The sequence below is a fragment of the Manacus vitellinus genome, unplaced genomic scaffold (genome assembly GCF_001715985.3).
Source record: "Manacus vitellinus isolate BGI_N305 unplaced genomic scaffold, ASM171598v3 scaffold_8_pilon, whole genome shotgun sequence".
Lineage (NCBI taxonomy): Eukaryota > Metazoa > Chordata > Aves > Passeriformes > Pipridae > Manacus > Manacus vitellinus.
In genome coordinates this window covers 19,558,907-19,586,147 of record NW_021940864.1, presented here as the reverse complement: position 1 = coordinate 19,586,147, position 27,241 = coordinate 19,558,907, and the positions used below count along the sequence as shown (strand labels likewise).

At 50.9% G+C, this 27,241-nt stretch overlaps 2 protein-coding genes across 4 annotated transcripts in view; one reads left to right on the top strand and one right to left on the bottom strand.

Annotated features, from left to right (window-relative positions):
- Positions 1 to 887: 887 nt before the first annotated feature.
- On the top strand, positions 888 to 17,790 carry ABCC10 (ATP binding cassette subfamily C member 10). Of its 3 annotated transcripts, XR_001922280.2 has the most exons (23): positions 888 to 926; positions 1,541 to 1,737; positions 2,647 to 4,015; positions 5,275 to 5,502; positions 5,713 to 5,869; positions 6,562 to 6,701; positions 7,168 to 7,247; positions 7,396 to 7,567; positions 8,551 to 8,649; positions 8,884 to 9,073; positions 9,430 to 9,507; positions 9,885 to 10,076; positions 10,507 to 10,642; positions 11,034 to 11,229; positions 11,959 to 12,302; positions 12,462 to 12,631; positions 12,927 to 13,087; positions 13,500 to 13,753; positions 14,072 to 14,217; positions 14,698 to 14,786; positions 14,984 to 15,096; positions 17,107 to 17,345; positions 17,652 to 17,790. XR_001922280.2 is itself a non-coding variant. In XM_018085232.2 (22 exons), exons 2-22 carry the CDS (start codon positions 1,577 to 1,579, stop codon positions 17,240 to 17,242), a joined length of 4,611 nt encoding a protein of 1,536 aa, XP_017940721.2. In that variant the 5' UTR covers positions 888 to 926; positions 1,541 to 1,576; the 3' UTR covers positions 17,243 to 17,593. The 3 variants fall into 3 exon arrangements, 2 of the variants coding, with proteins under 2 accessions (XP_017940721.2, XP_017940723.2); XM_018085232.2 differs by lacking the exon at positions 17,652 to 17,790 and having other exon boundaries at positions 17,107 to 17,593; XM_018085234.2 differs by lacking the exons at positions 8,551 to 8,649; positions 17,652 to 17,790 and having other exon boundaries at positions 17,107 to 17,593.
- Positions 17,791 to 19,231: 1,441 nt separating this feature from the next.
- The window catches only part of DLK2 (delta like non-canonical Notch ligand 2), an 11,668-nt gene continuing 3,658 nt past the window's right edge, over positions 19,232 to 27,241 (bottom strand). The window contains exons 2-6 of the mRNA XM_008932779.2: positions 25,505 to 25,606; positions 23,876 to 23,939; positions 21,905 to 22,035; positions 21,155 to 21,299; positions 19,232 to 20,620 (exon numbers count right to left, since the gene is read on the bottom strand). Of these exons, the coding sequence (XP_008931027.2) occupies positions 19,843 to 20,620; positions 21,155 to 21,299; positions 21,905 to 22,035; positions 23,876 to 23,939; positions 25,505 to 25,606 (1,220 nt within the window). The 3' untranslated portion in view covers positions 19,232 to 19,842. The remainder of the gene's footprint in view (positions 20,621 to 21,154; positions 21,300 to 21,904; positions 22,036 to 23,875; positions 23,940 to 25,504; positions 25,607 to 27,241) is intronic.

Genomic DNA, 27,241 nt, shown 5'->3' with positions numbered 1-27,241 from the left:
ATACTCTTATAGTAAAGATTTGAGCATCTTCTGGGTTTGCTGCTTGCGTGGGTGCGTTTATGCTCCAGACAGGCATAGCCGCTGAACACAAAATAGAGGTGCGATGGAATGGAATTTTTAGCTTGTAGTATCCAAATGGTTGTGTCAGGTTAACATCATGGTCTTGCTGTGCACAGCTGTTACTGCACGAGGCCTGTTGTTGGCAAAGTGCTCTTGTAGTAAGTAATGTCATCTGCCACGAGGAGAGAACGCTGTACCTTTGAAAGCACATTTATACCTGCAGAAGTACTGCCTGGGCTATCCTGCCGGTGGTGACATTTGGACACTAAAGTGGTCCATAAATATTCCTGTGCTGGTCGACACAGTGACTCTGCAACTCTGAAATGTGCCTCTGGTGTCTGTTGGTGTAAAAACTAAATATGATAGGAAAAGGAGGGGAGGGATAAGATCACCAGGAGGGAACTAGAGGAATTTTGTGAGAAATCACTTTTTTTTTTATGACTGGGGACTGACTTTTAGTTTGAGGTTTGGCGGTTTTTTAACCAGAAGAACGAGGTTGAATTCGTTTGCTTCTCCTCCTTATCTCGGCCTCCCGCTCCTGACCGAATCCCTGCCCGGCGCCCGCCCCGGCTGCGGCGCGTCCTCCGGGCCCGCAGGGGGCGCGCGGGCGGGCCGCGCGGCCGCCGGCCGAGGACGGCGGGCCGGGCCGGGCTGCGGGGGGTGCGGGAGGAAGCGGGGGTCCCGCCCTGCCCAGGCCACGTGGCGGCCACTCCGCCTCCCCCTGGCCCGGCGAGCCCGGTTTCCCGGGCTGGCTCTGGCCCAGGGCTGTGCCGGGGGGCCGGCGGGCCGGGGCCGCGTTCCCCGGCCCTGGTGCGGCAGTATCCCCCGTGCCCAGCCCGGGGCGGTCAGCCGGGCTCGGGCTGGAGGTGAGACGGGCTGGGGCGAGCAGAAATCATTGTAAAGCCGAGCCTGCCCAGGTGTGCCTCGGTCCGCGGGGCGGCACTCAAAGAGGGCTGGTTACCTAGTCCGGTGTAGCTTGGAGGTACCGCCTGCTTTTCGGGATGGACATCTGCAGCCGCTCCTGCCATGCGGAGGGTGTTTAATGTTATACGCTGTCTTAAGGAGTACCGGTGTGGGAAGTGTTGAGAACGTGGAGATATACTGGATAGGTTATTGTTTAAGCAGCTCAGAGTATTTTTGGGACTGATCAATAGAAAGGCAAATACTTCCTTATGCTAGTTTCAGAGGATAAACCTGCCACGGGGGAAAAAATCAGCCTGAAAATAAGCAGAAAGCTTCCAATTCACAGAGCATTGAGGTCCCAGGGTGACTTAGGGGAATGATTAATGTAATTTATTTTAAACTGAAGCTTGATTGTTTTGTGAAGTAGATTATATGATAGCAAGTGCAGAATGGCAGGGCGTGGACTATGACCCAGGAAATTGCTTCTAGCTCTTTGTTAATTTCTTAGCACGGTCCTACTTGGGCTGGGGCTGTAGTTCTCTTCCTGTACCTCGTGCTGTTTTTCTCTTTACCCTAGGACCTCCTGTCTCTCACGCTGAATTACCAGCAAAGGATGGAGAGCATCCTGGCTGGTTTGTGTGGGACCGGTCCAGAAGATCCACTCCCCGTGTGGGTTCATGGCAGCGTTGGCCATTGCTTTAACCAGCTGACATTAAATGTGATCCCTCATGTGATCCTTGCAGTGGTCAGTGCCTGCTTCCTCGGCACTCCAAGGTATGACAACTGACTTGTCTAGCTCTTGATTATTATGTGGGACTGGAGGTGGGGTGGAAAGGATGAAAATTATACTTCCCTGTAATGTACTGAATATGTATCTAGGGAAGGGCAAAATATATTTGTCAGCATCTGTCCTAATTCAGAATATGGTGTACAGAAAGGAATCCAGAAAGAACAGAGGGAATAGTAAGCATAAAATCATAGAAAGTAATTAAAAATAATTGCAGTGAATGAGGATTGAGAAAACCAGGAGTATTCCAGGAGAGGATATAAATGCAATGTGGCATAGAAGATGTATATAAGGTAATAAGGGGTTCCGAGAAACCAAAAATTGCTTTGCTGTTTATCCTCTTCTGAAATTTTTAAACATGGTAGTGTTCAGTGATATTGAAAGGCCACAAATGATAATGAACCAAGTGATAATGAAATGTGTTGGGCAGCAGGTTATAGACTTTACGTACACAGCACCACTGAAACCAACAGTGATAAAAATAATGTTTTTAGACAAAATATCACACAGGAAAGGAAATCAAAAATCAAAAATGCGACATAGAGAATTTGATCATCCAGAATTTGTATTGAAGAGGTTTAATATACTTCTTTTTTGGTGTTAATTGTTAAGGATTGGAGCCTGATTTGACCACAAAATATCAGTTTGCAAAGAAATTTCTCTAGAGAAAGGCTATTCTTTGATAGTATCTGAATCTCTGGTATTGATCAGAGTCTGGGCTATATTGACCTAATGCAGTTTAGCAATGCTTACAGTCAGAAAAAGTTACAAATCCAGGAGGTTAAGTAAGAGTGAATACATAAACAAGGGAAAGAGGAAAGGAAGAAAAGATAGTACTGACTGAGAGGTGGTGGAATTTCAACTGTAATTTTTTTCACTGCTCTTTCTTCCTCCAGGTCTGGCTCTGGTGTGCCTTGCAGGTCAGGCTGGGGATGCAGAATCGCCACGTCTTTCGTACTTGCTGGCCTGTTCCTTGCTGATACCATCCCAGCCACCATTTCCCAGCAGGAGCTGGGCCCTGTGTACCTGGAAGTGCTGGCCAATGGCACTGCTGCCCTGACATGGCTTGTGCACGGTCTCGCTCTTCTCATGCTCTGCAGGTCCACTCACGGCCTTACCAGGGGCCCTGTGGCCCTGGCTCTCCTCACTCTCTTACCCCTACCTTCTTTCATCATCACACTGGTGTGGTACTGCCAAAGTGGGACAGCTTGGTCCCCTTCCCATCCTGCTGCCTCCTCCAGGTTCGCCATTCTCTGTCTGCAGCTGGCGTCTCTGCTTGCCTATGTGGTCAGCTGCCTCTTCCCCACCGCTGGCAGGCAAGACTTCCTCTCCATCAATAGCTCCTGGCAACAAGACCAGCTCACCTCAGAGCCAGGAATCCCACTGCTTGATGAGCAGACAGTGGCAGAAGATGGTGAGAGCTGGCTCTCGCGCTTCTTTTACTTTTGGATGAACCCTCTTATGAAGCGTGGTTATCAGGGGAAGCTGAACCGGCCACAGGATGTCTATGTGCTTCCTCGCCAGCTCCAGGCTACCACGGTCTGTGATCGGTTTTACTTCTGCTGGCAGAAGAAGGCAGCTCTGCATCACGTAGAGGAGGAGACAGTGTCTCTTACCAGCCCAGTCCTTGCTGGAAGTGATGGGAGTAGCAATGCTCCGGACAGCTCGCGCTGTGCCCAGAAGGCCGTGCGACTCTTCTCAGTCCTTCATGCGGCCTTTGGGCTTCGTTTCTACTCCCTTGGGCTTCTCAAGCTGGCTGGCAACCTGCTGGGTTTTTCAGGTCCTCTGCTTCTGAACTTGCTGGTGAACTTCATGGAGTCACGGCAGGAGCCCCTGAGCCATGGGGTGCTCTATGCCCTTGGGCTCTTTGCTGGCTCCTTCCTGAGCGCTCTCTTGCGGAACCAGTTCAGCTATGAGATGAACAAGGTGACACTGATGGTACGGGCTGCCCTCATCTCTGCCATCTACCGCAAGGCTCTGCGTGTCAGCAGCACCAGCCTCAGTCGCTTCACTGTGGGGGAAATTGTCAACTTCATGAGCACGGACACCGATCGATTGGTCAACTTCTGCCTCAGTTTTCATGAGGTGTGGAGCCTGCCTTTCCAGTTTGCCATTACCCTCTACCTCCTCTACCAGCAGGTGGGGGTAGCCTTTCTGGGAGGCTTGACCCTGTCACTGCTGCTTGTGCCCATCAACAAGATCTTAGCTAACTACATCATGATGAACAGCAAGGAGATGCTGAAACACAAGGACACACGGGTCAAGGTGAGGGGCAGTTACTGGCTCTCTGATTTTATTGCTGTATTTTTCCCTGTTTATCTCGCAGTGTTGGCTTTTTGGCCACTTATCATGATCCAAGGCAAATTAATTGAATCACAGCTGTTGGGGAAAATGCCGGAGGGGGCACACACACACACACACACACACACACACACATACACAGACACTTAGTGCAAAAGTGTTCCAGGGTGACACAGTTTCACTACCCATAAGATAGTGAACCTCTAATGCTTGTCTTGCCCCCTGGGCTAATTCAGGTTCCCTTGCAAGTTTCTTTTCTGTGTGTAGTAGTTAAGGTAGGACTCCCAATTGCTTCCTCTAGATCCATACTATTGATCCAGTAACACCATGAATGGTTAAGTGACTTGCAGTCTGGACAAAGGCAATGATCATAGATGTAATTTTATATCGCTCCAAGCTTGGCACTCTTAAGTCATCTTTTCCGCTGTTTTTTGCATATTTGCAGTGCCACCTAACTTGTCAAGCATTTGATTACCGCTTTTTAGCATTGTATCTCTGAGGGGACACTGGTTTCACTCACAATTTCTATCACGCTTTGGAAGCATGAAACATTAAGTCAACTCGATGTCAGAACTGTTGGGAGCTTTAAAAATATTCATTTTCCCAACAGAAGGTGATCTAGTTGTATGTGATTATGCTGGACTTTCTCCAAATCTTATAAGACTGGTTTTCTGAGTCAACTGTCTCATTAGTTTTCTTTCATGTTGGGCACCAACACGTCACATTACTCTGAACATGTTGACCTGAGAGCAGAAATGAGAGGACTGCATCCTCCAGGGACACCAGAGTTGCTAGAAGTGAGCCAGCCAGGCTCTGGATACAGACTAGCTGTCAGGGCAGCACCAGGCCTGAGAGTCAGGTGTTGTTATCTCAAGATACTGTCAGGTCTATACAGGTAAATGGTATCCCAATTGGAGCCATTAATTCCACATATCCCTTCACCTGTGTTGCACATCTTTCAGTTGGAAAGTGATGTAATATTTTGCCTTTTCCTGAGTCGTACACAGCACGAGTGGCTGAAGAAGCTGGTGGAATGAGGGAGCACAAAGCTCCCAGTAGCTGCCACTTGAGTTTAAGTCTTTGTTAGCAATAAATGGTTCCTGGTATCTCTAGCCTAACCCTTAGCAGGAGACAATTGCACACCTGGCCACAGTCCAGGTGCCTGGTATTTGGTGCATAGGCAGGCACTGTTTGCTTGATGTGTTTTTCCTCACTGCCTGCAGCTAATGACAGAGTTCCTATCTGGCATTCGTGTCATCAAGTATTACGCCTGGGAGAAGCATTTTGGCACGAGGATAAATGCCTGCCGGGCTAAAGAGCTGCAGAAGTTACGGGCCATGAGTTACCTGGATGCAGTGTGCGTGTACCTGTGGGCAGCACTGCCTGTTGTTATCTCCATTGCCATCTTCGTCACCTATGCTCTTTTGGGTCACCAGCTCACTGCCACAAAGGTGCGTAATTGGTAGGGAGAGGTCTAAACTTGTCTTGTGCAGAGCACAGTCTACAGTGGGGCTGCAGTCCTGAGGCATCTTCTCTGGGAAATAAACCCAACCTGTGACTCCCCACAGCTCGGCAGGCTCTCCCTGGTGAAGCTGTAGGGAGGATGCAAGATGCAAGGGTGGTACTGGTTCCAGCTCATGGCTGTTTGCTTACCCATGCAGGTGTTCACAGCATTGGCCCTTGTTGGGATGCTCATTCTACCCCTCAACAGCTTCCCATGGGTGTTGTATGGGACCTTGGAAGCCAAAGTTTCCCTGGATCGAATCCAGCGTTTCCTTGAACTCATGGACCAGGACCTGGAAGCTTATTATGCCCTAGGTAATGGTGAAGGAAGCTGCCAGGCTTGGGACCCTAGACAGTGGACATTCAGAGCAGGGAGCTGAGGTGTGAGGCCCAGGGACAGTACTGGAGGCCAGCTGGCTGTCACCATGTGATTCAAGATGTTGTCAGAGGCAGAGTGAATACACTTCATTTCTGTGGAAAACAGGAGACAAGGCTGTAACATTCCACTTTACCAAGCACAAGCCACTGCTTGTCCCCACAGAGCCCTGCCATTAGTGTCCCAGGAGAAGCTGCTCTGTTATCTGACCAAAGCTCTTCTGCACTGAAGCCATCAACGAACTCGGCTTAGCTGGGCAGAAAGGCTTGAGTGGCTGCCCCTCTCCTCAGCCATCTCAGCTTCCTTTCCTTCCTTCATTGCCTTTTGCCAGCTCCCTGCCATTGTTCAGCAATAATAAAACCAGGTTTATATCCTTACAGTGTCTCCTTGACAGCTATGTGTGTCTGGTGGGAGCTGGAGACAGGAGGGTTGGAGGAAGGGAGATGTAAGTTTAAGGGCAAGTCAACAGGCAAGAGTCTCATTCTGTGGTTGGGTCAGGTGCATCATAGCAGTGCCATGTCTGTGGTCTCATGCATTTGGGAACAAAGCTGATAGTATTTGTGATGCCAGGTGCCTTTAATTTTCTCACCTTTTCGTAGCTGTGCAATGCTGTGCTGCTTTTCACTTGCAGATGGCCCTTCAGATACTGCTACTGCCATGGAGATGCGATGTGCGGCCTTCTCATGGGTGCCGGTTGAGGAGGAAAGCACCAGGCAGCCCTTATCCACAGGCACTCTACAACTGCACATTGAGGACTTGTCAGTGAGAAAGGTGAGCAAGGACACAGGAGATAACACAGAAGAATGACAGTAAAGAAGCCAAATAATGGAGCAGAGGTGACATATTTGCATGTTTTCCTCATCTTAGGAGCCGTGCATCAAAATCTCTTAGTCAAGAGGCACAGGACACATATCACATCTCAGAGCTGAAGGGTGCTAGAGGACATCCAGGCATGGCTTACAGACAAGATGAACCAGTTCCCTTTGCTTTCTACTATCACTGCAGAGGAGGATTGGAGAGGGAACAGAGCAGGGCTCTAGAGTTAACACTTTTTGCAAATTTGTGTCCTGTCATATCAGGAATCTGATTTACTCAACAGCTGTACCCAACTTCACTGCTGAACCTGTGAGACAGTCCTAGCAGTCAGCTTCCTTACAAGCTATGTGTGGCTCAGGAAATCTGGACAAGCTACCTTGTATTAGCACATCAGGTTGCTTCTTTTCATTTCCCTTTGCAGGGGATGCTCCTAGGGGTTGTTGGGAAGGTCGGCTCTGGCAAAAGCTCTCTGCTTGCAGCCATCACTGGAGAGCTCACAAAGTAAGTAGCCTAAAGACTTCTCCCTGCCTGGTCCTTCCATGCCACGGCAGGTGGGGACTGTCCGGTGCTATCCCTGTTTGTAGGCCATATTGATCAGCCAACAGTTTTCCTTTGTTGCCCTTTCCACCCATTTCTGGTGTGCTTTCAGACGAGGTGGACGAGTGTATATTTGTGACCTGGAGCAAGGATTTGGTCTGGCCACACAGGAGCCTTGGATACAGTTTACCACTATCCGTGAGAATATCCTTTTTGGGCGGGAATATGATGCCAGGCTGTATGAGGAGGTGGTGGAGGCCTGTGCCCTCTCTGAGGACTTGAATGTGAGTGCCTAAACTGTAAACCTGTCTGGGCCTTCTTGCAGCTTTTCCCTCCAGCCTGAGCTTCAATGGGAGCGGTTCTCATTCTTTCAGATTATAGACTGTTTTTCCAATGTCCCAATCACACAGTGTTACTCTGATTACCAATCCCAGACCATTCCTGGTGTCCCCATAATTCTTTAAGGTGTGAAGTCACTCTGGTAGCAATTTGGATGATTTCTTTTGCTGCTGAGCCAAAAGTTCTAGATCCTTGAAAGCTCTTGATCCAAAAGCTGCCTGAGGACAGGAGTTGTTCTTGCAGAGCTGAAGATTGTGTTTTTCAGGCATAACCTATCAGCGGCTTAATTTTTTTTTTGGATCAGAAGCTTCTTTGGGATCTGGAAAGGGCTAAGTCTGTGGTACTCCTGTCAGTAATACAGGATTATATATATATATATATATATATAAACCTGACTAGCCTTCTGCTCCCAGTTTATGAGCCAATGACTGATTTTCTCAAGTGCCAAGCACTGGCAGCTCCTGTTTGCTTTGGCAAGAGCTATGAATACTCAGTAAAGGCAAGATTTTTGAGATGTAGTAGAATATGCCTATGCTACCAAATCAAGAGGAAACTGTTTATAGCCACTGAAATGCTGTAGTTTTTACTGCTAAACTGTTTGGAAGGACCCTGGCACGATTTTGATGCAGGCATAGCTCTTGCTGTCCTATAAAATTACCACATGTAATTGTCTCAGACCAGAAGTTGCTCTCAGTGGGTAGTTCAGATGTGACCACTCTATTCTGGAGCAGAAGAGATTTTGGTTGCATAAATGCTAAGCTTGCCAGTTGTCTGTAGAATCAGTGTATAGACTGTTCCGTTGTTTAATTGTTGGTAAGGTGTCACCCTTAGGAATTACTGCCAGAGACTGGAGAGGGACCCTGTGTCCTGGTTTTGGGTCCCCAGCAGTTTCCTGTCCTTTCTAAATGGGTTTTCTTGAATGTTTCAGATTTTACCAGCAGGTGATCAGACAGAGGTGGGTGAACATGGTGTGACACTCAGTGGGGGACAGAAGGTTCGAGTAGCCCTTGCCAGAGCTGTTTATCAGGTAAATAACAAAGGAGTTATTGTGTGGCAGATCATGCCCAATGCCAAGTCAGATGTGAAGAGTCTGGAAGCACCCAGCTGTACAGGGAGCTCTGGCAGCATGTCTTAAAGCACATCGTGCTAGCCTAAAGACGCTGGCAGGGTGCCACACGGAGGCACTTGCACTTTTCTTTACAGCGCTGCCTGCTCCAGCCGGGCCAGGAGCTGTATCCTTGTTTTTTTGTCTCCCTCTCAGGAGAAAGAGCTTTACCTCCTTGATGATCCCCTAGCTGCTGTTGATGCAGATGTAGCCAACCATATTATGCAGAAATGCATTCTTGGAGTTCTCAAACACAAGACCAGGATCCTTTGTACCCACAGGACGGAGTTTTTGGAGAAGGCCGATGCCTTGTTGTTGATAGACAATGGCAGGATAGTTAAGACAGGTACACTGTCTGTCTTCTCAGGCATTCATTTGTGCTGGTATCTAGGAATGGCTGGAGCAAAGGTGGACACAAGGGATTAGGATTAACTAGTGGGGAACCCAATGATAAAAGAACTTGAGGACACTGCATGTGGGCAGAGACGGAGTGGAAGAGAATGTGCAGATGCACAGATAAAACAGGACAACCCTAGGTGTGGGGAGCTGATAAGGCAGGAGGCCATAGCAGGTTGAATGGAGCAAGGATGCAGTTGCTGCATAATGGAAGGAATGTTATGAGAGAACAAAACTGGGTCAGCAGTGGGTAGCTGGCATCTGTTCCTCACAGATGCTGAAGCATTTGCATGTCTGTCTTTGCAGGCACACCAGCTGATATCCTGCCACTTGTTGAAGCCTTCCCCAAGTGCAAGGATATGGACAAGAAGCAGAAGGATAAAGGTCTGTTCCTGGCAAGCTTGAGGGTGGCTGGGGCAGCACAGCTCAGCTGACCCCCCAGACAGAACCTGTACCTGATGACTGCTGGCCCTAGAGCAGAGCTCCCACCACCTTGCTCTGCTGTGGCAATGCTGATCTGTGGGTAGTGTGTATACAGAGGGACAGGAGGCCCACATATATTGGTCTGGAGCAGTATTTGAACCTGTTGTTCCACTTGTAGTCCAGCTTTGGATGAAGAACTGCCAGCATTAGTGCACCTGTCTTGAAAGAGGAGAGAGAAGTCTCCCTTATAGCCTAGACTTGCTCTCTTCACAGCAAGGAGCAGCTGCAGGAAGAACTTAACATCACACTGACCTTTGCTTTTGCCTCCATTCCCACAGCCCCCAATGAACAGGGACAAGAAGAGGCCATAGAGACAGAGAAAGAAGAATCAACCCAAAACAATAATCTCATTCATAAGGAGGAAGAGAAGAAAGAAGGGGCAGTGGCTTTTCAGGTGTACAAGGCATATTGGCTGGCAGTGGGCACCTGGTTGGCGTTATCGATCCTCTTCTCACTGCTCCTGATGCAAGGTGAGGCAGTGGCCCAGCAGCACATTCGTTTTGACATTCCTGTCCTCTCATCTCATTCCCTGGTTCCATGGAGTCCAAGGGAAGGAAAGAGGCTGGGGGTTTAATCATTCTCCCTGGAGCAGGAAGACTCTTTTTCTCTTCTCTAAATTAAAGTAGTTCAAGGAGCTACTTTAGTAAGGAGAGGGCACATGTGGGAAGAGAATCTGGTGTCTGCTGCAGTTGCATTACCACACCTTTAGCAGTGCTCTGTTGCTGCTGCAGCTCAAGGCTGTTCCCTTGCTCCTGCTCTACTACTAACAGGGTAGTAGACTAGACAGACTAGACTGGGCAATCCAAAAATTGTCCAGCAGCTTCTCCTCCAGCTTTTCTGCTTCATATTTGCTGATTTAAAAGTTGAATTCCTTTTTATGTAGTCTGTCTTTCTCTGTAGCATCCAGAAATATCTCAGATTGGTGGCTGTCATACTGGATCTCCAGCATATCCCAGACAGCAAATACCTCTGTGATGATCTGTTCAGCTCCCCTGCCTTCCCCAGAGCTGCTTCTCTTCTCCGTTGCTGGGCTTGTGTAAGTGAATCTAGTCTGGAGGTGCCAAAGGAAGCTGGAAACACATCCATTTTGTCCTTAAGTGCATTTCCTGTGGAAGATCCTTATTAAGAGCAGGGATAGATAAGCTGAGCACCTCGCTGCAGGGGATGTGTGTGGCTGCTTTGACAAAGGGAATCAAAATCTCTGACGTGATGAGGTGCCCAAGGGGCTTCTGCCTGGGGCTGATGGAAGACACCTAGCTGCACAGTAATCAGAGTGTTTGTCCCAACATTCCAAAGGGATATCACAGGAGTATTGAAGTATCCCGATTTCCCTTTGAGTATGCTCCTGGGTTCTCATGCCCTGTCTGTGAGTTTACTTTCAAGGGGGACCTTGGCAGATTCATAATCTTCCTCCTCCTTTGTTCTAGCTTCCCCATTCAAGCTCTGGACACTACCCCGGTCCCTTCCAATGGCTCAGTGGATGTGAATTTCTACCTGATAGTTTATGGGAGCATTGCAGGGGCCAACTCCCTCTTCACCATTCTTCGGGCGTTCCTCTTTGCTTATGGAACTCTCCGTGCTGCCACTGTCATTCACAACCGACTGCTCCAGAGGGCTCTAAAGGTAATGGGCAGAAAGTCCAGGGCAGGCTGAGGCTCCTGCAAGCTGACATTCTTCTCATATCTGGGAGTAAGGATGTGGGAGGTAGATTAGAATTTCTTCTGGTATTGTCTGGTAGGCCTATATCCAAAAAGAGCTGCACCACAGCCGGCACAAGGGGTCAATGAGCTGGAGTTAAAAGTGTGCCCTGTTCATTACATGGAGGGGTGTTTTATGGCTGCCACCTGCATTTGTTCACTCAATAGTGTAGATATATAGCCAAGATAAGGACCAGTTGAGTCAAAGTAGTTTTTGCAGGATTGTAAGCTCAGGTTCAGATGAGATTTGAAGGAGCCATTAAGCAAGATTTAGGGCTGATGCTGCATGTGCGAGTTAACTTTATGTTTTGGTTTTTCTTGGGTCCTCAGGGTAGGGTTAGAATTAGAGGCAAGAATTGCCTCACTTGCTGCTGGTGGGCAAGTATGGCATCTGAGTGACTGCTGTCTGGGTAGCTATCTGACATTTGCTACAGAAGGGCTGCTTCCTTTTACCGTGTGAACAGCGTGAGTTGTTTGACTGCTAGTGGATGTGGGCTTTGGAAGCTGAGATTTCTGCTCCAGCTGAGGAAAGGAAGTGGGCTGTGGTGGCCATCCATTTGTGGCCTTATGTGCTCCCCTTGGTGCTGCTCTCCTGCACACTGTTCTGTGGCTGGATCTCACTGCAGCTCTTACTTTCTGGTTCCCTTGTTGCCAGGCCACAGTCACCTTCTTTGACACCACACCAACAGGCCGGATCCTGAACCGCTTCTCCTCAGACCTGAACTGTGTGGATGAGAGCCTGCCATTTGTCCTCAACATCTTCCTGGCCAACATGTACGGGTTCTTGGGCATACTAGTGATAATAACCTATGGCCTCCCTTGGATTGGTCTGGTCTTACTCCCTCTGGCTGTACTCTACTTCTCCATTCAGCGCTATTACCGACACACATCCCGGGAGCTCAAGCGCCTTTACAGTGTCACCCTGTCTCCCATCTACACTCACTTCTCAGAGACCCTCTCGGGACTGAACAGCATCAGAGCCATGCGGGCAACACAGAGGTGAGTGGAAGGTGCAAGTGCCCAAAGAGACAGAGCTTTGGCTTTATAGGCCAGGGCCTTCCTGATGTGGAGCTGGTTATAGGGTGGCTGGAACACCCTTGGTCTGGGGCAACAGAAATGGAGGTTGAGTGATGCAAACCTCTGTTTTGTGCCTGACAGGTTTGAGTTGGAGAATCAGCTGCGCCTGGAGCAGAACCAGCGCTGCCTCTTTGCCAGCAACACAGCAATGGAGTGGCTGGACATCCGCTTACAGATGATTGGAGTTGCTGTGGTTACTGCTATTGCAGGAATTGCCATCATCGAGCACCAGAAGCAACTGGGAAATCCAGGTAGACTGCCAGGGATTGATCTGTGTCCACTCCTAAGCTGCAGCTTAGGAGTTCCACCTCTCCTAGCCCAGAACTGCACATTTTCCTACACTGGGGTAAGAGCTCCTGCTCCCTGTCCCTCTGGAAGTCACCCACAATGTAGCGCTTCAGCTCCTGTCCCTGCTTCTGTCATCATCCTCAAGTGGGATCCCAGACTCCAGAGTCCTGACTTTTCCTTTGCGTTTTTTGTTTGGCCACCAAGATCCCAGCTTCTTCCTTGCCGGTAACATTCTTGCTTATGCTTTTGTCCTCACAGGACTTGTGGGCCTGGCACTCTCATATGCCCTTTCTGTCACAAGCCTGCTCTCAGGCCTCATTTCCAGCTTTACTCACACAGAGATCATGATGGTGAGTGTGGAGCGGACAGAGGAATACACTACAGACATCCCCATGGAGCCCCAGGATAGATTGGTCCAGGTAAAAGCTCAAATGTGTTCTCAGGGACTGGCCCATCTTCTGGCTCTGTGCCCTGCACTTTTCCCCTGGGAAGATTGTAGGGTTCTGGTGAATGGGTGGAGGGCCCTCACCCACAGAAACCACCTTGATCATGCATCTTTTACCAGTACATCCCCTGGGAAGGATGAATCTCTGGCAGGAGTTGATGAAGGCTGGAATGATGGGAAGGACTAGGGGAGCAGAACAGGTGCTAGATAGCTGTGAGAGAAACACAGTCCCAGGAGTGGGCTGGAGTTGGAACCGAGCTGTATGTTGGTTCTGCTCAGAAGCCAAGCAGCCATCTGAAGGGAGGGAGGGGGCTTGGCCTGTGGGGAGGTGGGGCTGAAGATGACAATCATTATCATACCCTTTCTCACCTGGATATCCCTCTTAGGTTGCTGCTGACTGGCCAAGCCAGGGGCTTTTGGAGTTCCAGGAAGTGGTCCTGGCCTACAGAGCGGGCTTGCCTAATGCACTTGACGGTGTGAGCTTCACTGTTTATCCTGGAGAGAAGCTGGGGATTGTGGGTCGCACAGGATCTGGAAAATCCACCCTTTTCTTGGCCCTTTTCCGTATGGTGGAGCTGAAATCAGGCCGAATTCTCCTGGATGGTGTTGACAGCCAGCTGGTGGGCTTGGAGGAGCTGAGGTATGGAGGGCTGAGCAGAGTGAAGGGGAGCTGACGGGGCCTGGAGGCTGAGAGCTGTCAGTGGTTGGATGCCAAAGTGAAGAGTGAGGAGTAAAGGACTCACTGTCAAGGCACCCTCTTGTCTGACTGTGGCAGCTTCTTATGAGTTTCTCTGTTGTTTCTGAACAGCTGTGCTAAGGAAACCAGGCTGAATATATGACCCTTGTCTCTGTGCCTCTAAGATTTGTAGCAAGCTAAGACACCTCATGAAAAAAATAGTAGGCCTTTGCTTTTCTGCAGAACCTATCCTATGAGCCTTCAGCTCTCATTTGCTTGCAGATCTAGGCTGGCCATCATCCCCCAGGATCCATTTTTGTTCAGTGGCTCAATCCGAGAGAACCTGGACCCCCAGGGAAAATGGACAGATGCTGAGCTCCATGAAGTACTGGAGCAGTGCCACCTGCAGGATGCTGTTACTCAGATGGGTGAGTTGGAACCCAGAGAGAAGCAGCTGGTGAGCACTGGTGCTGGGAGAGGAGAGAAGGCCTCAGCTCAGGGAGCTGAGGAAAAGGGGGCCAGGTGGATGCCGTAGAGAGTGAGTTAGGTGAGGTCATGCTAGAAACCAGCGTGGGAACAGGTCGGTAGGACCCAGTGGCATTCTCTGAGATTTAGTGGCAAGGGACTAGCAGGTGATAGATTGGGTGGCAGAATGTTGGTGATGAGACCAGTTCTCAGTGGATGTTAGAGCAGTGCCTTAGAGGTAAGCCAGGCCTTAGTTCTAGGGGAGCATGGCATCTCTGTGCCAGATGTTGCTTGTCTAGGTGTAAAGGCTACTGTTCCCAAGGCCTAGGCCTGAGCAGGATTGGGATTTTTTGTGCTACTAGGAAAACCTTGGACTGGGGGTGCCATTTGGGACCCTGTGAACCCTGTGCAGGTGGGGTGACTGCTGATCTTGACCCCTGCAGGTGGACTGGACAGCGAGCTGGGAAAGAGTCTGTCTGTGGGACAGAGGCAGTTGGTGTGTCTGGCAAGGGCCCTCCTGACACAGGCCAAGGTGAGTGTCTTGCCTCCATTGGAGTGAGGGGGAGGGTGCTGCTGATGGCTGTCTGGGGACAGCAGAGGAGAGCACTGCAGAGTTGGAGGTGTGATGGGAACAGACATCCTGTGCTAACTTCGCAGGCTGTCTCTAGGCAGGGATTGGGCTCTCTGCTGTGGTGCTTGGGACTTCCCTTCACTCTCTGTCCCTGGCAGGTGCTGTGCATCGATGAGGCCACAGCCAGTGTGGATCAGAGGACAGACCAGCTGCTGCAGCAGACCATCCGCCAGCGCTTCGCTGACAAAACTGTTTTGACGATTGCTCACAGGTATGGAGGAAGCAGCACTCTGCGCCTAAATTTGTCCTGCCACTCACAGGTAGAGGTGGCTGCACATGCCATGCCTGGGGCTCAAGCTGAGCAGAGAGGTCTCTGTGATAAGGTTTTTCAAGTGCAAAAGCTAGACTTTGCCTGTTGCCTTTTCTGCCAGATGCTGGGAATAACTGGACGTGAAAATGTTGTACCCAGAAATTGATGTCAGCAAAGGGCAAAATGCTGCATCATATCACAGACTGCTCTTCCTGGGCACTGCCTCCTGGGATCCGTGGAGTGGATGAATCAGGCCTTGTGGTTCTGCCAAATTAGGGTGAAGAGTAATGGAGAAGTAATCTTACAGAAAGGAGCAGTGTGGAGACTGGCAGGGGTGGAGCAGGAAGCTGGTGACTCCAGCTCAGTAGAGGGCACTACAGGACAGCCAGCGGCAAAGGGCTGCAGCCAGCTCCTGGGTAGTTCTGTTTTCCAAAATCCTGAGTTTTGGTCCCAGCCTGCACCCGATTCCAGTAACAGACATTGCCCAGGCAGGACAGGACAACAGTGATTGCCCCACATCTGAGAGATTTAGTGTAAGAGTGGTCAGTGGATGGTTGCAGCTGGAGGGAGGAGGGCAAAACATGAATACCGCAGAGAAGGGGTGGATCAGCATTAGACGGTGTTTTCTGCTCCTACTCTTGCCAAGTGGAGGAGAATTTGGAGGAGGATTATGAAATTGTGTGGAGGGTTTTTTCAAAGCACAGAGGTTACCACAAAAATAAAAATCAAATGAGCAGGTGGCAGGGGCTGGTGTCCTGCTGCACAGAAGTGGGAGTGATGGATGACAGGCAGGGTGGGCTGGGCCTGGCAAGTGAATCGAGTGGGTCTTGTTAAATACATCATGTAGGAGGGAGGCAGGAGGAGTGTGAAGGGAATGTGGTTCCTACACTAGGGATATTATACATAAATAGAATAGAAACACAAGGGCACTGTGGGCTGAGGTGTGTGTTTGGGTTGGGTGTGGGGAGGCCACTTCTAATGGAGGAGTAATTAGAGAGGAGAACCAGCAGAGGAAGGAGTGGCAGAAGGCAAGGCAGCAAACCTGAGCTGAAGATAGCTCCAGCCCCTCTTCCACTGGATGAAGAGCAATAGGGGAGAGCAGTAAGGAGAGAGAGGTGATGATGGGGTTGTTCTGTACCCATTGTTCTTCCTTGCCATTCAGCTTTGGGTGAACCATTAATTGGATTGGGGAAATCCAGGATGGGAAATGACTCTGTACTTGTCACTTGCCCCTCCAAGTCACTTCCAGTGCTGCAGCCTGCACTCTCTTGGGATGAATGTGTAACCAGAGTCCTGAACTCCATAATGCTTTCTGCCTGCTCAAATCCTGTGTAGTGTCTTCCTTGTGACATGCAGCTTTATAGGGCTGTAGTTCCACACTGAACAGGGCACGACTGTGCAGAGGGATTCTTGCTGCCCTGTCTTCCCCACACAGGGCCAGAGGTTGCTGCCCTGCTAGCAGTCTGGGCAGAACTGGGCACATATGTGTGCAGTGGGTCCTGTGGTTGGCAGTCTGGCAACCACAATCCACTGATGGTGGTGGCATAAGCAAAGATGCCAGTCTGCTAGGGAATGACAGCTGATGCACAAGTGCATTTCCACTGCCCTCAGGAGGTGGCAGGTGAGGAAATGTAGGGGCAAATGGAAGCAACTCACTAACCCCTGTGGGACTGGAGACATTTTGTGCAACCCCAGAATCAGGCATGCAGAACTTCCCTCTGCATTCCTGGTGCCCTGCCGTGCCCAACAGCTGGAAGGTATCACCATGGTCTGCTGAGAGGTAATGCATTTCAGCAGTGTGCAGGGGCTCTCTGGGGAGCTGAACTGCACTGTGACCTTGAGTGCAGAGGGAGATCCTCCACAGATCCTACTGTTGGGCATGACTTGGGCCACCCTTAACAGCAGGGGAAGCAGTATCCAGAGTTTCTCCTCAGATCCACCAACATATGTCCTGGCATTTGTTGTCCACAGGCTGAACACCATCTTGGACTCAGACCGTGTGCTGGTGATGCAAGCTGGGAGAGTGGCAGAGTTGGATTCACCCACCCGCTTAAGCCAGAAAGATGGCTCCTTGTTCCAGCACCTCCTGCACAGCAGGCAGCAATGACCTCCCTCCTGAGCTGCGCCCAGGCAGCCCTTCCAGCTCAGTGCCTGGCTTTCCTTTCAGCTCAGCCACCAGCCCTGTCCCTGCAGGGACAGGAGCTGCTGAGGTGAGAGAAGGGCTTATTTCTGCCTGCAGATAGCGATTATTTATCCTCAGGGACAGGAGCATGGCACTGTGGCCTTTCTTTTAATAGGGAACATGCGACCTAGTGTTGAGTCATGCAAGCCTGGATGGTGGGATACCGCTCCCCTCTAAGGCTCCCCTTTGAGATTACAGAGGGATTTTCTACTGATTGAAGAATCAGTAACTAACTCCTAGTTTGAGACTTAGTCTCACATATGCAATGTAAAATAAAGTGGAAACCTCCTTGTGAAGTTCAGTTATTCAGGTCCTTGTCCCTTTTCCTCCCCAGACACATACCTCCTCATGAGATACAGGAGTGGTGCCCACTCTGCACGAAGACAACCCTACCTGCTCCCTTCTACTTTCTGAAGGCACTGACCTTTCCAAGCCCAGAAGGTTGCACCCAGAGACCTTGCTGCTTTCGTCCAGTTTACAGTGGAGAAGGCCAGAATGCAATTACATTAAAGGCCTTTAAGGCTAGTTTATTTCAAGACCACTTCTTTCAGGGAAACTCTCTGTCCTTCCTGCCCTGCTCTCAGCTGCACAAACCCACAGCTGTTTTCAGTTTTAGGATCTTGCTCTTTCCATTAGCACCCTTGGACTCAGTCTTAGGTTTTCCCCTTCTTCCCAACACTCTCATGGCAATGTCTAGGCTGTACACACCTTTGCTATGCTGTCCTGAGTTAGGTGCCATTCCTTTCCCTGAGGCTGCAGGAGCCATCTCCACCCCTGCAGCCACAATCTGGGTTTGCATTCTTGAGGGAAGTGATGGAGATACTCATCAAGAACAAGTAGCTCAACAACCTGATCCACTTGGATCTCTGAGAGCAGGAGGTTGGTGTCCAGAGGCCTTTTGCAACTGAAATTATTTTATGATTCTCTGATACACTGTTTCTGGGCTTGTTTTATTTGATAAAGGTACATCATCCATCCATGTATTAAAAAAATAATCTTTCTGCTGAAGCTCCAGTCCCCTCTCCCAAGTCTCCCTCCTGCCTGAGTGCTCACTTCTCAGCTCTCTTTACACCATGTTGAACCCAGCTCTGCAACCCTACAAGCCAGTAGTAGGGTTTGGGTTGTCCCCTCTCCCAAGTCTCCCTCCTGCCTGAGTGCTCACTTCTCAGCTCTCTTTACACCATGTTGAACCCAGCTCTGCAACCCTACAAGCCAGTAGTAGGGTTTGGGTTGTGGGGGTTTTTACCCCACTGCTTAGCCCTCTGTGCCCATGAGGTGACACAGAAGCCCCTGGCCCTGGCAGAGACACTGATTGCTGAACACCAGACCAGCACAGGCAGGAACAGACCTAGTACAAAGGCTAAGTGACATGACCAATCTACTGCCTCTTAGCCGTGCTTTAGCAATGGTAGAGAAGGCAGTATCGTGGCTGCTTCCTATGGTCACCCCAGGCTTGGTAGCCTGTCCTCACATCCACTGTGAGGAGCTTAGCCTTTATTGTATCAAGAAACGCTACAATGGCTGATTTAAGGTTGGTGCCAGCTGCCTGCCTCAGAGTGAATGGGAGAAGAAAGGAGGACCTGGATCTTGTATTGCTCCTGAACCAGCTACAGCACAGCTCCAGCCTTGTCCATCTCCAGTTTCACCTATGAGGACATATGAGAAGGACCAGCTCAGGCCCAGAGGACCCCAAAGGGGAGCAAATAGTGAGGCAGAAGTGCACACTACAGAGGTGAAGGAGCTTGGTCGTCTGTGGCCAGACCAGAAAGGACGGCTTGGTAAGTCAGTCAAAAAGACCCCTGGATCGTCAGGAGGAAAGTACAAAACATGTTTGTAACCCCAAGTCTGACAGCAAGAGGAGGGGGCATCACCCAGGGCAGAAGAAGGGCATGAGGAGACCTTAGATGGTCTTCAGAGTCTGTTTGAACTGGCTCAGAACCACAAGACCAGGGAGCAAGGGAATCTGTTTGCTCCCTAGGGACATGGCATCTGAAATGACAGCCTCAAGAAACAGCCAGGAACTACCCCATCCAGTACTGGGGCAGGGAGGCAACCATCCCAAAGGCCCCAGAAGAAATATCCCAACACCATCAGAAATGAGGACAAACCCCTCCTAGTAGTCACAGAGAGGAGTTACAAGGGGCCTGGCAGTATTTCAGCTTGCAAGAGGGCTGTGCCTTCCTCAGCACTACCTGTCCTGTTTCTGAGGGCTCCTGTCAGATGATACTGGCGCTGCATGACATGGGCTGCCTTGAGCAGCACACCACTGCTCCCTTGCAGGGCTGGCCCAACACAGCCCATTCAGGTGCCCGTGGGTGCCAGCTGAGCCAGCCTGGCAGGAGACAGCTGAGACCCGAGCAGGGCCATCACACCAGTGCTCAACACCCAGGGTTTTGTTGATGTGTTTGCTGCCCTGGAAGCCTTTCCCCGCTGCCCGGTTGGTGACAGTGTGGCTCCCCAGGATGCAGTTTGAGGGGTTTGCCAGCATGATGACCTGCCAGGGCCTGGCTCAGAGTCCTCGCAGCTCACAGCTCTGTCGTCTTCCTTGGCTCGATCAAGATGGTGTTGAGCATGCCCACCTGACACTCCTGGTCTTGGAGCTTCCTTGCAGCCTGAGAAGGGCTTTGGCACCAGTTCGACCTCTGACGGCCCCTCTGCCAGTTCCTCAGCATTAGCAGGACAGTGATGAGGACCAGCACTGCTGTCAGCACCCCAAACACCAGCACTGTCACCAGCTGGGCTTCGCTCAGCCCAGAGTCTCTTTGGGTCACCACCTCCTTCACAGAGATTTTCAACAACCCTCCCCCCAGCTCTTTCTCACTGTGGTTGGCCACGCGCCGCCCCGTGACCGCGGTCCTGACAGGCTCTGGCTGCGTCACGCCCGGCATCTCACTGGTGGTGCTTTCCACAGCCCCGCCATTCTCGTGGTTTGCAGGGTGGTAGGGTGGAGACCAGGTGGGCTCTGGGACGGAGATCTCACAGGTTTTGCCAGTGAAACGGTCAGGACACAAGCAGTCATAGTCATTGATGCGGTCATAGCACTTTGCTCCATTTTTGCACGGCTGGCTGGCACAGTCATTGATGTTGATTGTGCAGAAACGCCCTTCAAAGCCCACCTGGCATTGGCAGGAGAAGCGGTTGATGCCGTCGTGGCAGGTGGCACCGTTGGCACAGGGGCGCATCAGGCAGTCGTCCACGTCATGCTCACAGAGAGCCCCCACAAAGCCAGCGAGACACCGGCAGGTGAAGTTGCTGGCGAAGCCATTTTCGTCTTGACATTGCCCACCATTCTTGCACGGAGACCTGTGTGGAGAGAGCAAGGATGGGGTCATGGCCCTGGAGAGCAAGCAACTTCCCTCACCCCAGGAAGGTAAACACACAGAGCCGCTTGCATGGCCAGTGTGTCCAGCACCAGCTCTCTCCATGGGGGCAGCTATGTCAAGGAGAAGACTGGGTGGGAAATTCTGTCTCCTTGAGTGAGAGGCTGTGGAACCTCCTCAAAGGCTGTGACCTTGCATGGGTCCACCACCCACTGGGGAAGGTCTTCAGCCAAATGATCTGATGAGGAAACATGCCCTCCTGATGCTCCCCAAAGGCATGACAGGTGTCAGCTCATCACACCTACAGTAGTGAGAGCAGGAATCTCCTCAGATTGCAAAAAAGACCTTGCCCCAGCAGGACAATGCAGTGCACACTGCTAAACCAAAGCCAAAGATGATTTTGGCTTAACTCCACTAGTGCATGGAAATCCACAGATAATCAGCCAAGCTGGGCCTCCACTTGGCAGCGTGTGACCCAAAGTCAATGCGGGCTGTAGTTAACACTGCAGTGTCTCACCCTGCCTTCTCACAAGGCCCTGTCTTCATCTCACAATCCTTTCCATGGAAACCTTCTGGACACAAGCAGGAATATTCCCCATCTCGATCATAGATGCACTGAGCCCCGTTCTGGCATGGGGACTGGTGTTCGCAGATGTGTATGTCTGAGGAGAAAGAAAAAGGTGGGAATTAGGCAGAAAAGAAGGTTGATGTGGCCAATTTAGCACAAACACAACCCATCAAACCCAGTGGGGATGGAGAAATGACAGGAGCTTCTCCCTCCTCCCCGCCAATGGGCACCTGCAGCAACAGAAGTGCAGTGCCTATGTGGTTGTGGAAGATGCTTTGCATGCCATCTCTCTGGCCAGTGGAGACCCCATGCTACAAAGGAGTCTGAGGCCAGAGAAGGGGAGTCCATCAGCTACCTGCTGAAGGCAGGAAGCCCTGTGGGAGGCAGGGGATGCTGCTCCGAGTCCTGACACACCATGAGAAACGGAATGAGTTTACCTGCTCCATCTCCTGAGGCTGGCCAGTGTCATGCTAGCTCTTGCCATGCAGCCAGGGAGCAGGTGCCTGCAGCCCTTCCTCTTTTGAAAGGGAATGGTTCCACCTATGGCAGCCAGGCAACATCCTATCTCCCAGGCAGCCCAAGAGGCATCACCCAGGTGGCATCTGACTATGTTAGCTGTGCTGGCTCACATATCCATGGAGGGTGTGCTGGGCTTCTGCCCTCAGCACCGGAGGCTGGGATGTCCAGCCCATGACTCACCTTTGTCACAGAACTTGCCGGCCCAGCCAGTGTGACAGATGCACTGCCAAGGCTGGTGGCACGTCCCGTGGAGACACCCCGGCATACGCACGCACTCCTCACAGTACTCGCCCTCCCAGCCTGGATCACACCTGTGAGAGGACAGCGCATAGCAGCACAATAAGACCCAATCAAGGGCTGTGGAAAAGCTGGCTGTGTGTCATGAAGGGTTACTGCAGATACAGCAGCACTCAGAAACTCTCCCAAAGCCCCCCATGGACCTGTTGGCTCTCTCCTCTGGGGGAGGTCAGCACTGGCACCTCATCTGTCCAAGGATGCAAATAGATAGAGCAGGGGCAGACTCACCCTCTGCAGCCAGGGAGGGTGGGGGACCAGAAACAGAGCTCAGCAGCTTCACTTTTAGTGCCCACATCCCTCTGCTTTCCTTCAGCCAGCCACTCTGTATACACCACTGCATCAGCTTGGCAATTCCTGCACCTCCCTCATTGCACAGCCAGTCTGACAGGCAGAGAAAAGCCCATCCCTAACCCTGAACTCCCTGAGGGAAAGCAACAAGAGGCCCCTGAGGTCCACGTGTTTCACTGCACCCCTTTGAATGTGTGTCATTTTTTGTCTGAAGTGCACGGTAATCCAGCTCTGAAACCTTGCTTGCCATGGCTGGTGAACAGAATAGACTTATTAGCCACTCACAAGGGCAGTACAGTGGTAAAACCTGCAGCACACAATGAGCCTTCTGGTCCCAGAAGAGTAAGGCAGTGGCAGTGGCTAAGTAAAGCCAAGCTTTACTTAGCTCGAGTGGCAGGCATCCCTCAGACCTGCCAGCTCTAAGGGGGAAAGCAAGTGATAACAAGATTAAAGCTGAGTGGAGGTGGCACCAAGCCACAACAAAAGCTATACTCAAACCAGCATGAAATTAAACCTAACAAAAACAACACAGTTTCTAGAGTAAGGAAGGGGATTCATTTTCATGGCTGTGGCTCATTTCAGTGCAATGTGTGATGACTGCAGCTTTGTTGGGCTGGCCCAAGGCTGCACTTTCACACCTGGGCTGCCTATTGTCATTGCATGTTGTCCCAAATAGATGGGGAATGAGGAAAATGGTTAAAAAATAAATATATATGTTAATTAGAGGTTTTTTTTGATGGGAATGGAGGTGATACCATGTGACTGATAGAGTCTGGGGAAATGCATTCATACCTGGACAGCCCTGAGCTTACAGAAGGCTGTGGACACCCCTATCCCCCAGTACCTGCAAGGGAGCAGGTATCATCAACTCTTCCCCTTCTCTGAAAGGCAGATGGCCAACTTAAAAATTACCAGGGAGGGGGCAAGGTAAACAGTCAAGTCTCCCTGAGCCTTGATCCTGTGGAATCTGGGCACCAGCTCAAGCTGACATGCCAGGGATCACAAATGCACTTCTGCTGCAGTAGCCCCCAGCTTGCTAGTAAGCCTGTCATGAAAACATCCAGCCTGCTGAGGGGGGACCTCTGATGCCCTCAGTTACATGCATGCTGGCAGCTCTTCTCTTCCATGCCCCCAGGGAGAGCATCTCTACCTCAGCCAATGAGGAGGCCATGCAAGCTGGCCAACTCCCATGCCTGCTCAGCTGCCTGATGGCTTTCCCCATTACATCCGAGCCTGAAGGCTGCCTCCAATCCCCCAGGCACAGCTGGGCTGTCCTAGGCTCCCACCTAGACAAAAAGGGTTCAGCAGAACAACACTGGTCAGCATGTGGAGGTGGTGACTCTGGGAGCACTGGAGCAAAGGCTGGAGGGCACCAGGAAGTGGCTGAGGGATCAAAATCTCCCACTCCAGAGGGTGTCAGATAAGAAGAGTGCAGAGTCATTGATTCCAGGTGTGGGTGAGTGGAGGAGGAGGCACTTCAGCTCAGGGCAGGCACAAGAGATACAGCAACAGGGGAGGGAGAGCAGTTACAGTCAGAAGCAGCAGAGAGCCAAAGACAAGCCATACCTGCACTTCCCATCCTGGTCACAGCAACCATGGGCGAGATTACAGCGCTCACTGCAGTCATCACCTACAAAGCAGGTAACGTGGAGCTGGGTTAAGCAGAGACTATAGATAACTCCAGATCTGCCCGTGGCCCTTCTGGCCCACAGCTTTTTTTCCTTCCTAAGCGCTCAGCCTACCCTTCCCCAGAGCCGTGAGGTGGAAGACCTTCCTTCCAATGACTGGATGCCACACAGGAGATGAGGATTTCACATTAACCCAAGCAGTGATAATACTACCTTTACTGCTTTCAAAACTACTCATTCTCTGGTCATCTTCCCCACCCTCCCTCTGCTCCTTCCCTTAGATTTTGAGCCCTTCTGGGCAAGAGCTGGGCTTGCCAGTGCATTAAGGCAACCTGTGTAATAGGGACTCACCCACCTGGGACCTTGGTCCCAGTATCTTGAAGAAGTATGGTGGGAAAGCTCAGGGCCAGGTAGTGGAAGGGGCACAAAGGGACTGAAGATGGAAATGGAAAGCATGGTTCCTCTTTATCTTGCAGGATGTTGCCATCCACAGGGGCAGCTACTGACACAAAACAGTCTGTCTGGGGCTCCTGCCCTCCCCCAGGACCAGCTGCCAGCACTCCCCTTCCAGCATGGGGAGGCAGGACTGGGCATCACATGGGGCCAGGTATCCAGTTCTGTTTATTTATTTAAAGGCCTCAGAGGCTGTAACTGAGCCATGGCCTCGCTGTGCCACTTCTTGTCCTCTGCTTGGTGCTGGCCTGCTTTCTCTAGCCAGGTGTCCCCTTTCATCTCCACCTTCCCCTCTCCCCCATCACTTGCTTGCATTTTGGCTCCACCTGGGAGCTGGTTCACTTTAGCTCCATGAGCAGTAGAACTAGAGCAAATATCAGAAAGCAGGAAGTTTCTCCAGAAGCCCAGTGCAATCCCAGGCCAGGCCCAAGAGATGAACACTCTTACCTGACTGAGCTCCTCCATCCTGGACTGAGACAGGTTAAAGCCCCCGTGCCAAGAGTAGTGCTCAGGCTTTCCCCAAGCAGCATTTTGTGCTGCCTAGGAAAGCAAGCGGGAGAAGAAATCCTCCATGCATGTGATTTTGCTACAGTGAGGCAGCAGGTCCCACTGCTCAGGACAAGAGCCTTGCAAAACGAGCCACTGTGGAGCTGGAGCAGCATCCTGGGACTGCTCAGCCCCAAGCCTGGGTATCATCACCTTTTGTATTTGTAATCATCTCTCCTGGCAGGGGGACAGTAAACTAATCTTTGGGAAGGAATTTTGTCTCACTGGATCCAGGATTAGCTGTTCAGTTTTGGGACCTTCTTTCCCCTTGCCCTGCCTCCCCAAACAGGCTCATCAGTTCAGGAACTCATTTACACTGAGACAGAGTAGCAGGACCTCTCACTGCCAGTCTGCTCAGGCACTGCCACCCCTGTGGTCACCGGAGCAAGGGTCTCTAAAGTTGCCACCAGTCACCCCCCAGGTGATCGATGACTGAGCAGCATTTTCCACTCCTACAGGTCAAGCCAGTTCTATTTTGCATGGAAAACTGAGGAGACTTCAGTGATGCCAAGGGCAGGTTTGGAAAGATGCATATAAAAGAGAACGATGCATTTCTACAGAGACTCACCTTGCACAAGCTGGTGATGGGCCAAGAGGATCCAAATCAAGGACATGAGCTGGAGACAGAAGCTCCTGAGCATGGTCAGTGTGGCCCCACCGAGATGAACACCTACAGAGAGAAAAAGAGCAAGCTCAGCAAAACCCCTTGGCTTGCACCACGGCTTCACTTCACACATCCCTTCCTATCTGATACCTGGGAGTTTTGAGTTGAAACATACAGTTTTGTACAGACTTGTCACCACACTCCTCTCTGTCCTTCTAGACTCCTTCCTCTAAGGCAGTGTTGGAGCACTAAGAATCAAAAAGCCTTTAAAAATGTATGTACAGGAGAACTGAGTGTGCACATTCAATCTTGAGTATGTAGTAGCTCAAGTTGTTACACTACATCTTGGAGCACCTGCCCCTGCTAGCTGCTGTCAAGAGAGCAGAAACCTCCAGAAATACCAGCCCAGTTGTGGAGACCTTCATCTTCCCTCCTTAGATCTGGGAGGCTCCAGCTTCACATTAAATGAGGTCCCTCCAATGCATTTTTGAATGAATAGATGGGCTGAGTCTTTTTTTACAGCACCTAGGCTGCTTTTTGAACCCTGCAGGAGAGCAGGCAGTCGAGTAAGATCTAGCAGATGAGCAGGCAGCCCTCCTCCATTGTCCAAACCAGAGAGTGAAGTGACAAGTACTAGAGCTGGGCTGCAGCCCCAGAGAGGAAAGGCAAACACGCACCTCTCACTAGGTGCAGTCCTTTTCCTCAGCTGTCCTGCAGAGAGCCCCCGTCAGCCCAAGGTTCCTGCACCCATCTATTTTCCGGCTGCCTCCTGCCCTCTCGAAGTAACATTAAATACTTTCCAAAAATGCTTAATTCCCTCCCAGCCTTCTGGAGTTGTTAAGGGCAGGAAATTCGAGGGTGATATCATAAATATATTACTGTAATGAGATGGGAGGGGTTAAACAGTTCTGCTAGGAGAATGGAGAAGGTATGAAGCAGACTCTATCCAGCTGCGTGGGTGTGATGAACGGGGGCCATTCCACTTTCAGCTTGGCTCTTTAGGTTGGAAGGTTGTTCTGGGTCCATAGTTGCATGAAAGACTTCTCAGACGGGGACAGAAGTCCTCCCACCCACCTATACATACACATGCATTGCAGGAAGAGGTTTTGGGGTCCCTGCTAAGAGCTTCACCTGTCTAAACCATAGCTCTCAAAAGCAAGGATGTTGCTCTAAGCATCTCTCCAGCAAACAAACCATCACCTATGAAAGATGCAGCATTTTCAGAGGGGCTACAGAATGTTATTGTCACTGCCCCAGCCAAATCTCAGCACAGATCACTGTGGAACCCACAGTTCCCTTGTCACCATGCTTGCAGGACCCTCCTTTGCCTCCTGCCCCTAAACACTGGGCAGTGGCAAACAGCTGCTGCATTTCAGGGAAGGGTGAAGCAATTCCTATGAAACTTATAAAATAATTTAGGGTTGAAACCAGTATCATGTTCCTTCAGGACTGTGAGGAGCATAGCCTCTGACCACATGTCATTGCAAAGGCAGTTTCCCCATGGCTCCCCACTCGAGGCACAGCCTCTCAGACATCGTGACATAGCCACCCCATCTCCCCCTCGGAGCTGCCCCGGACCCCGGCATCCTGGGGGGCAGCTGGTGCCCAAGAGAGGTGTGAGCAGCTCCCACCGGGCAGGCCTGGCTTTGGGTTGCAAGGACACGGGCAAGGGAGCTCCCCCTGTCCCACTTCTCCGCCTGC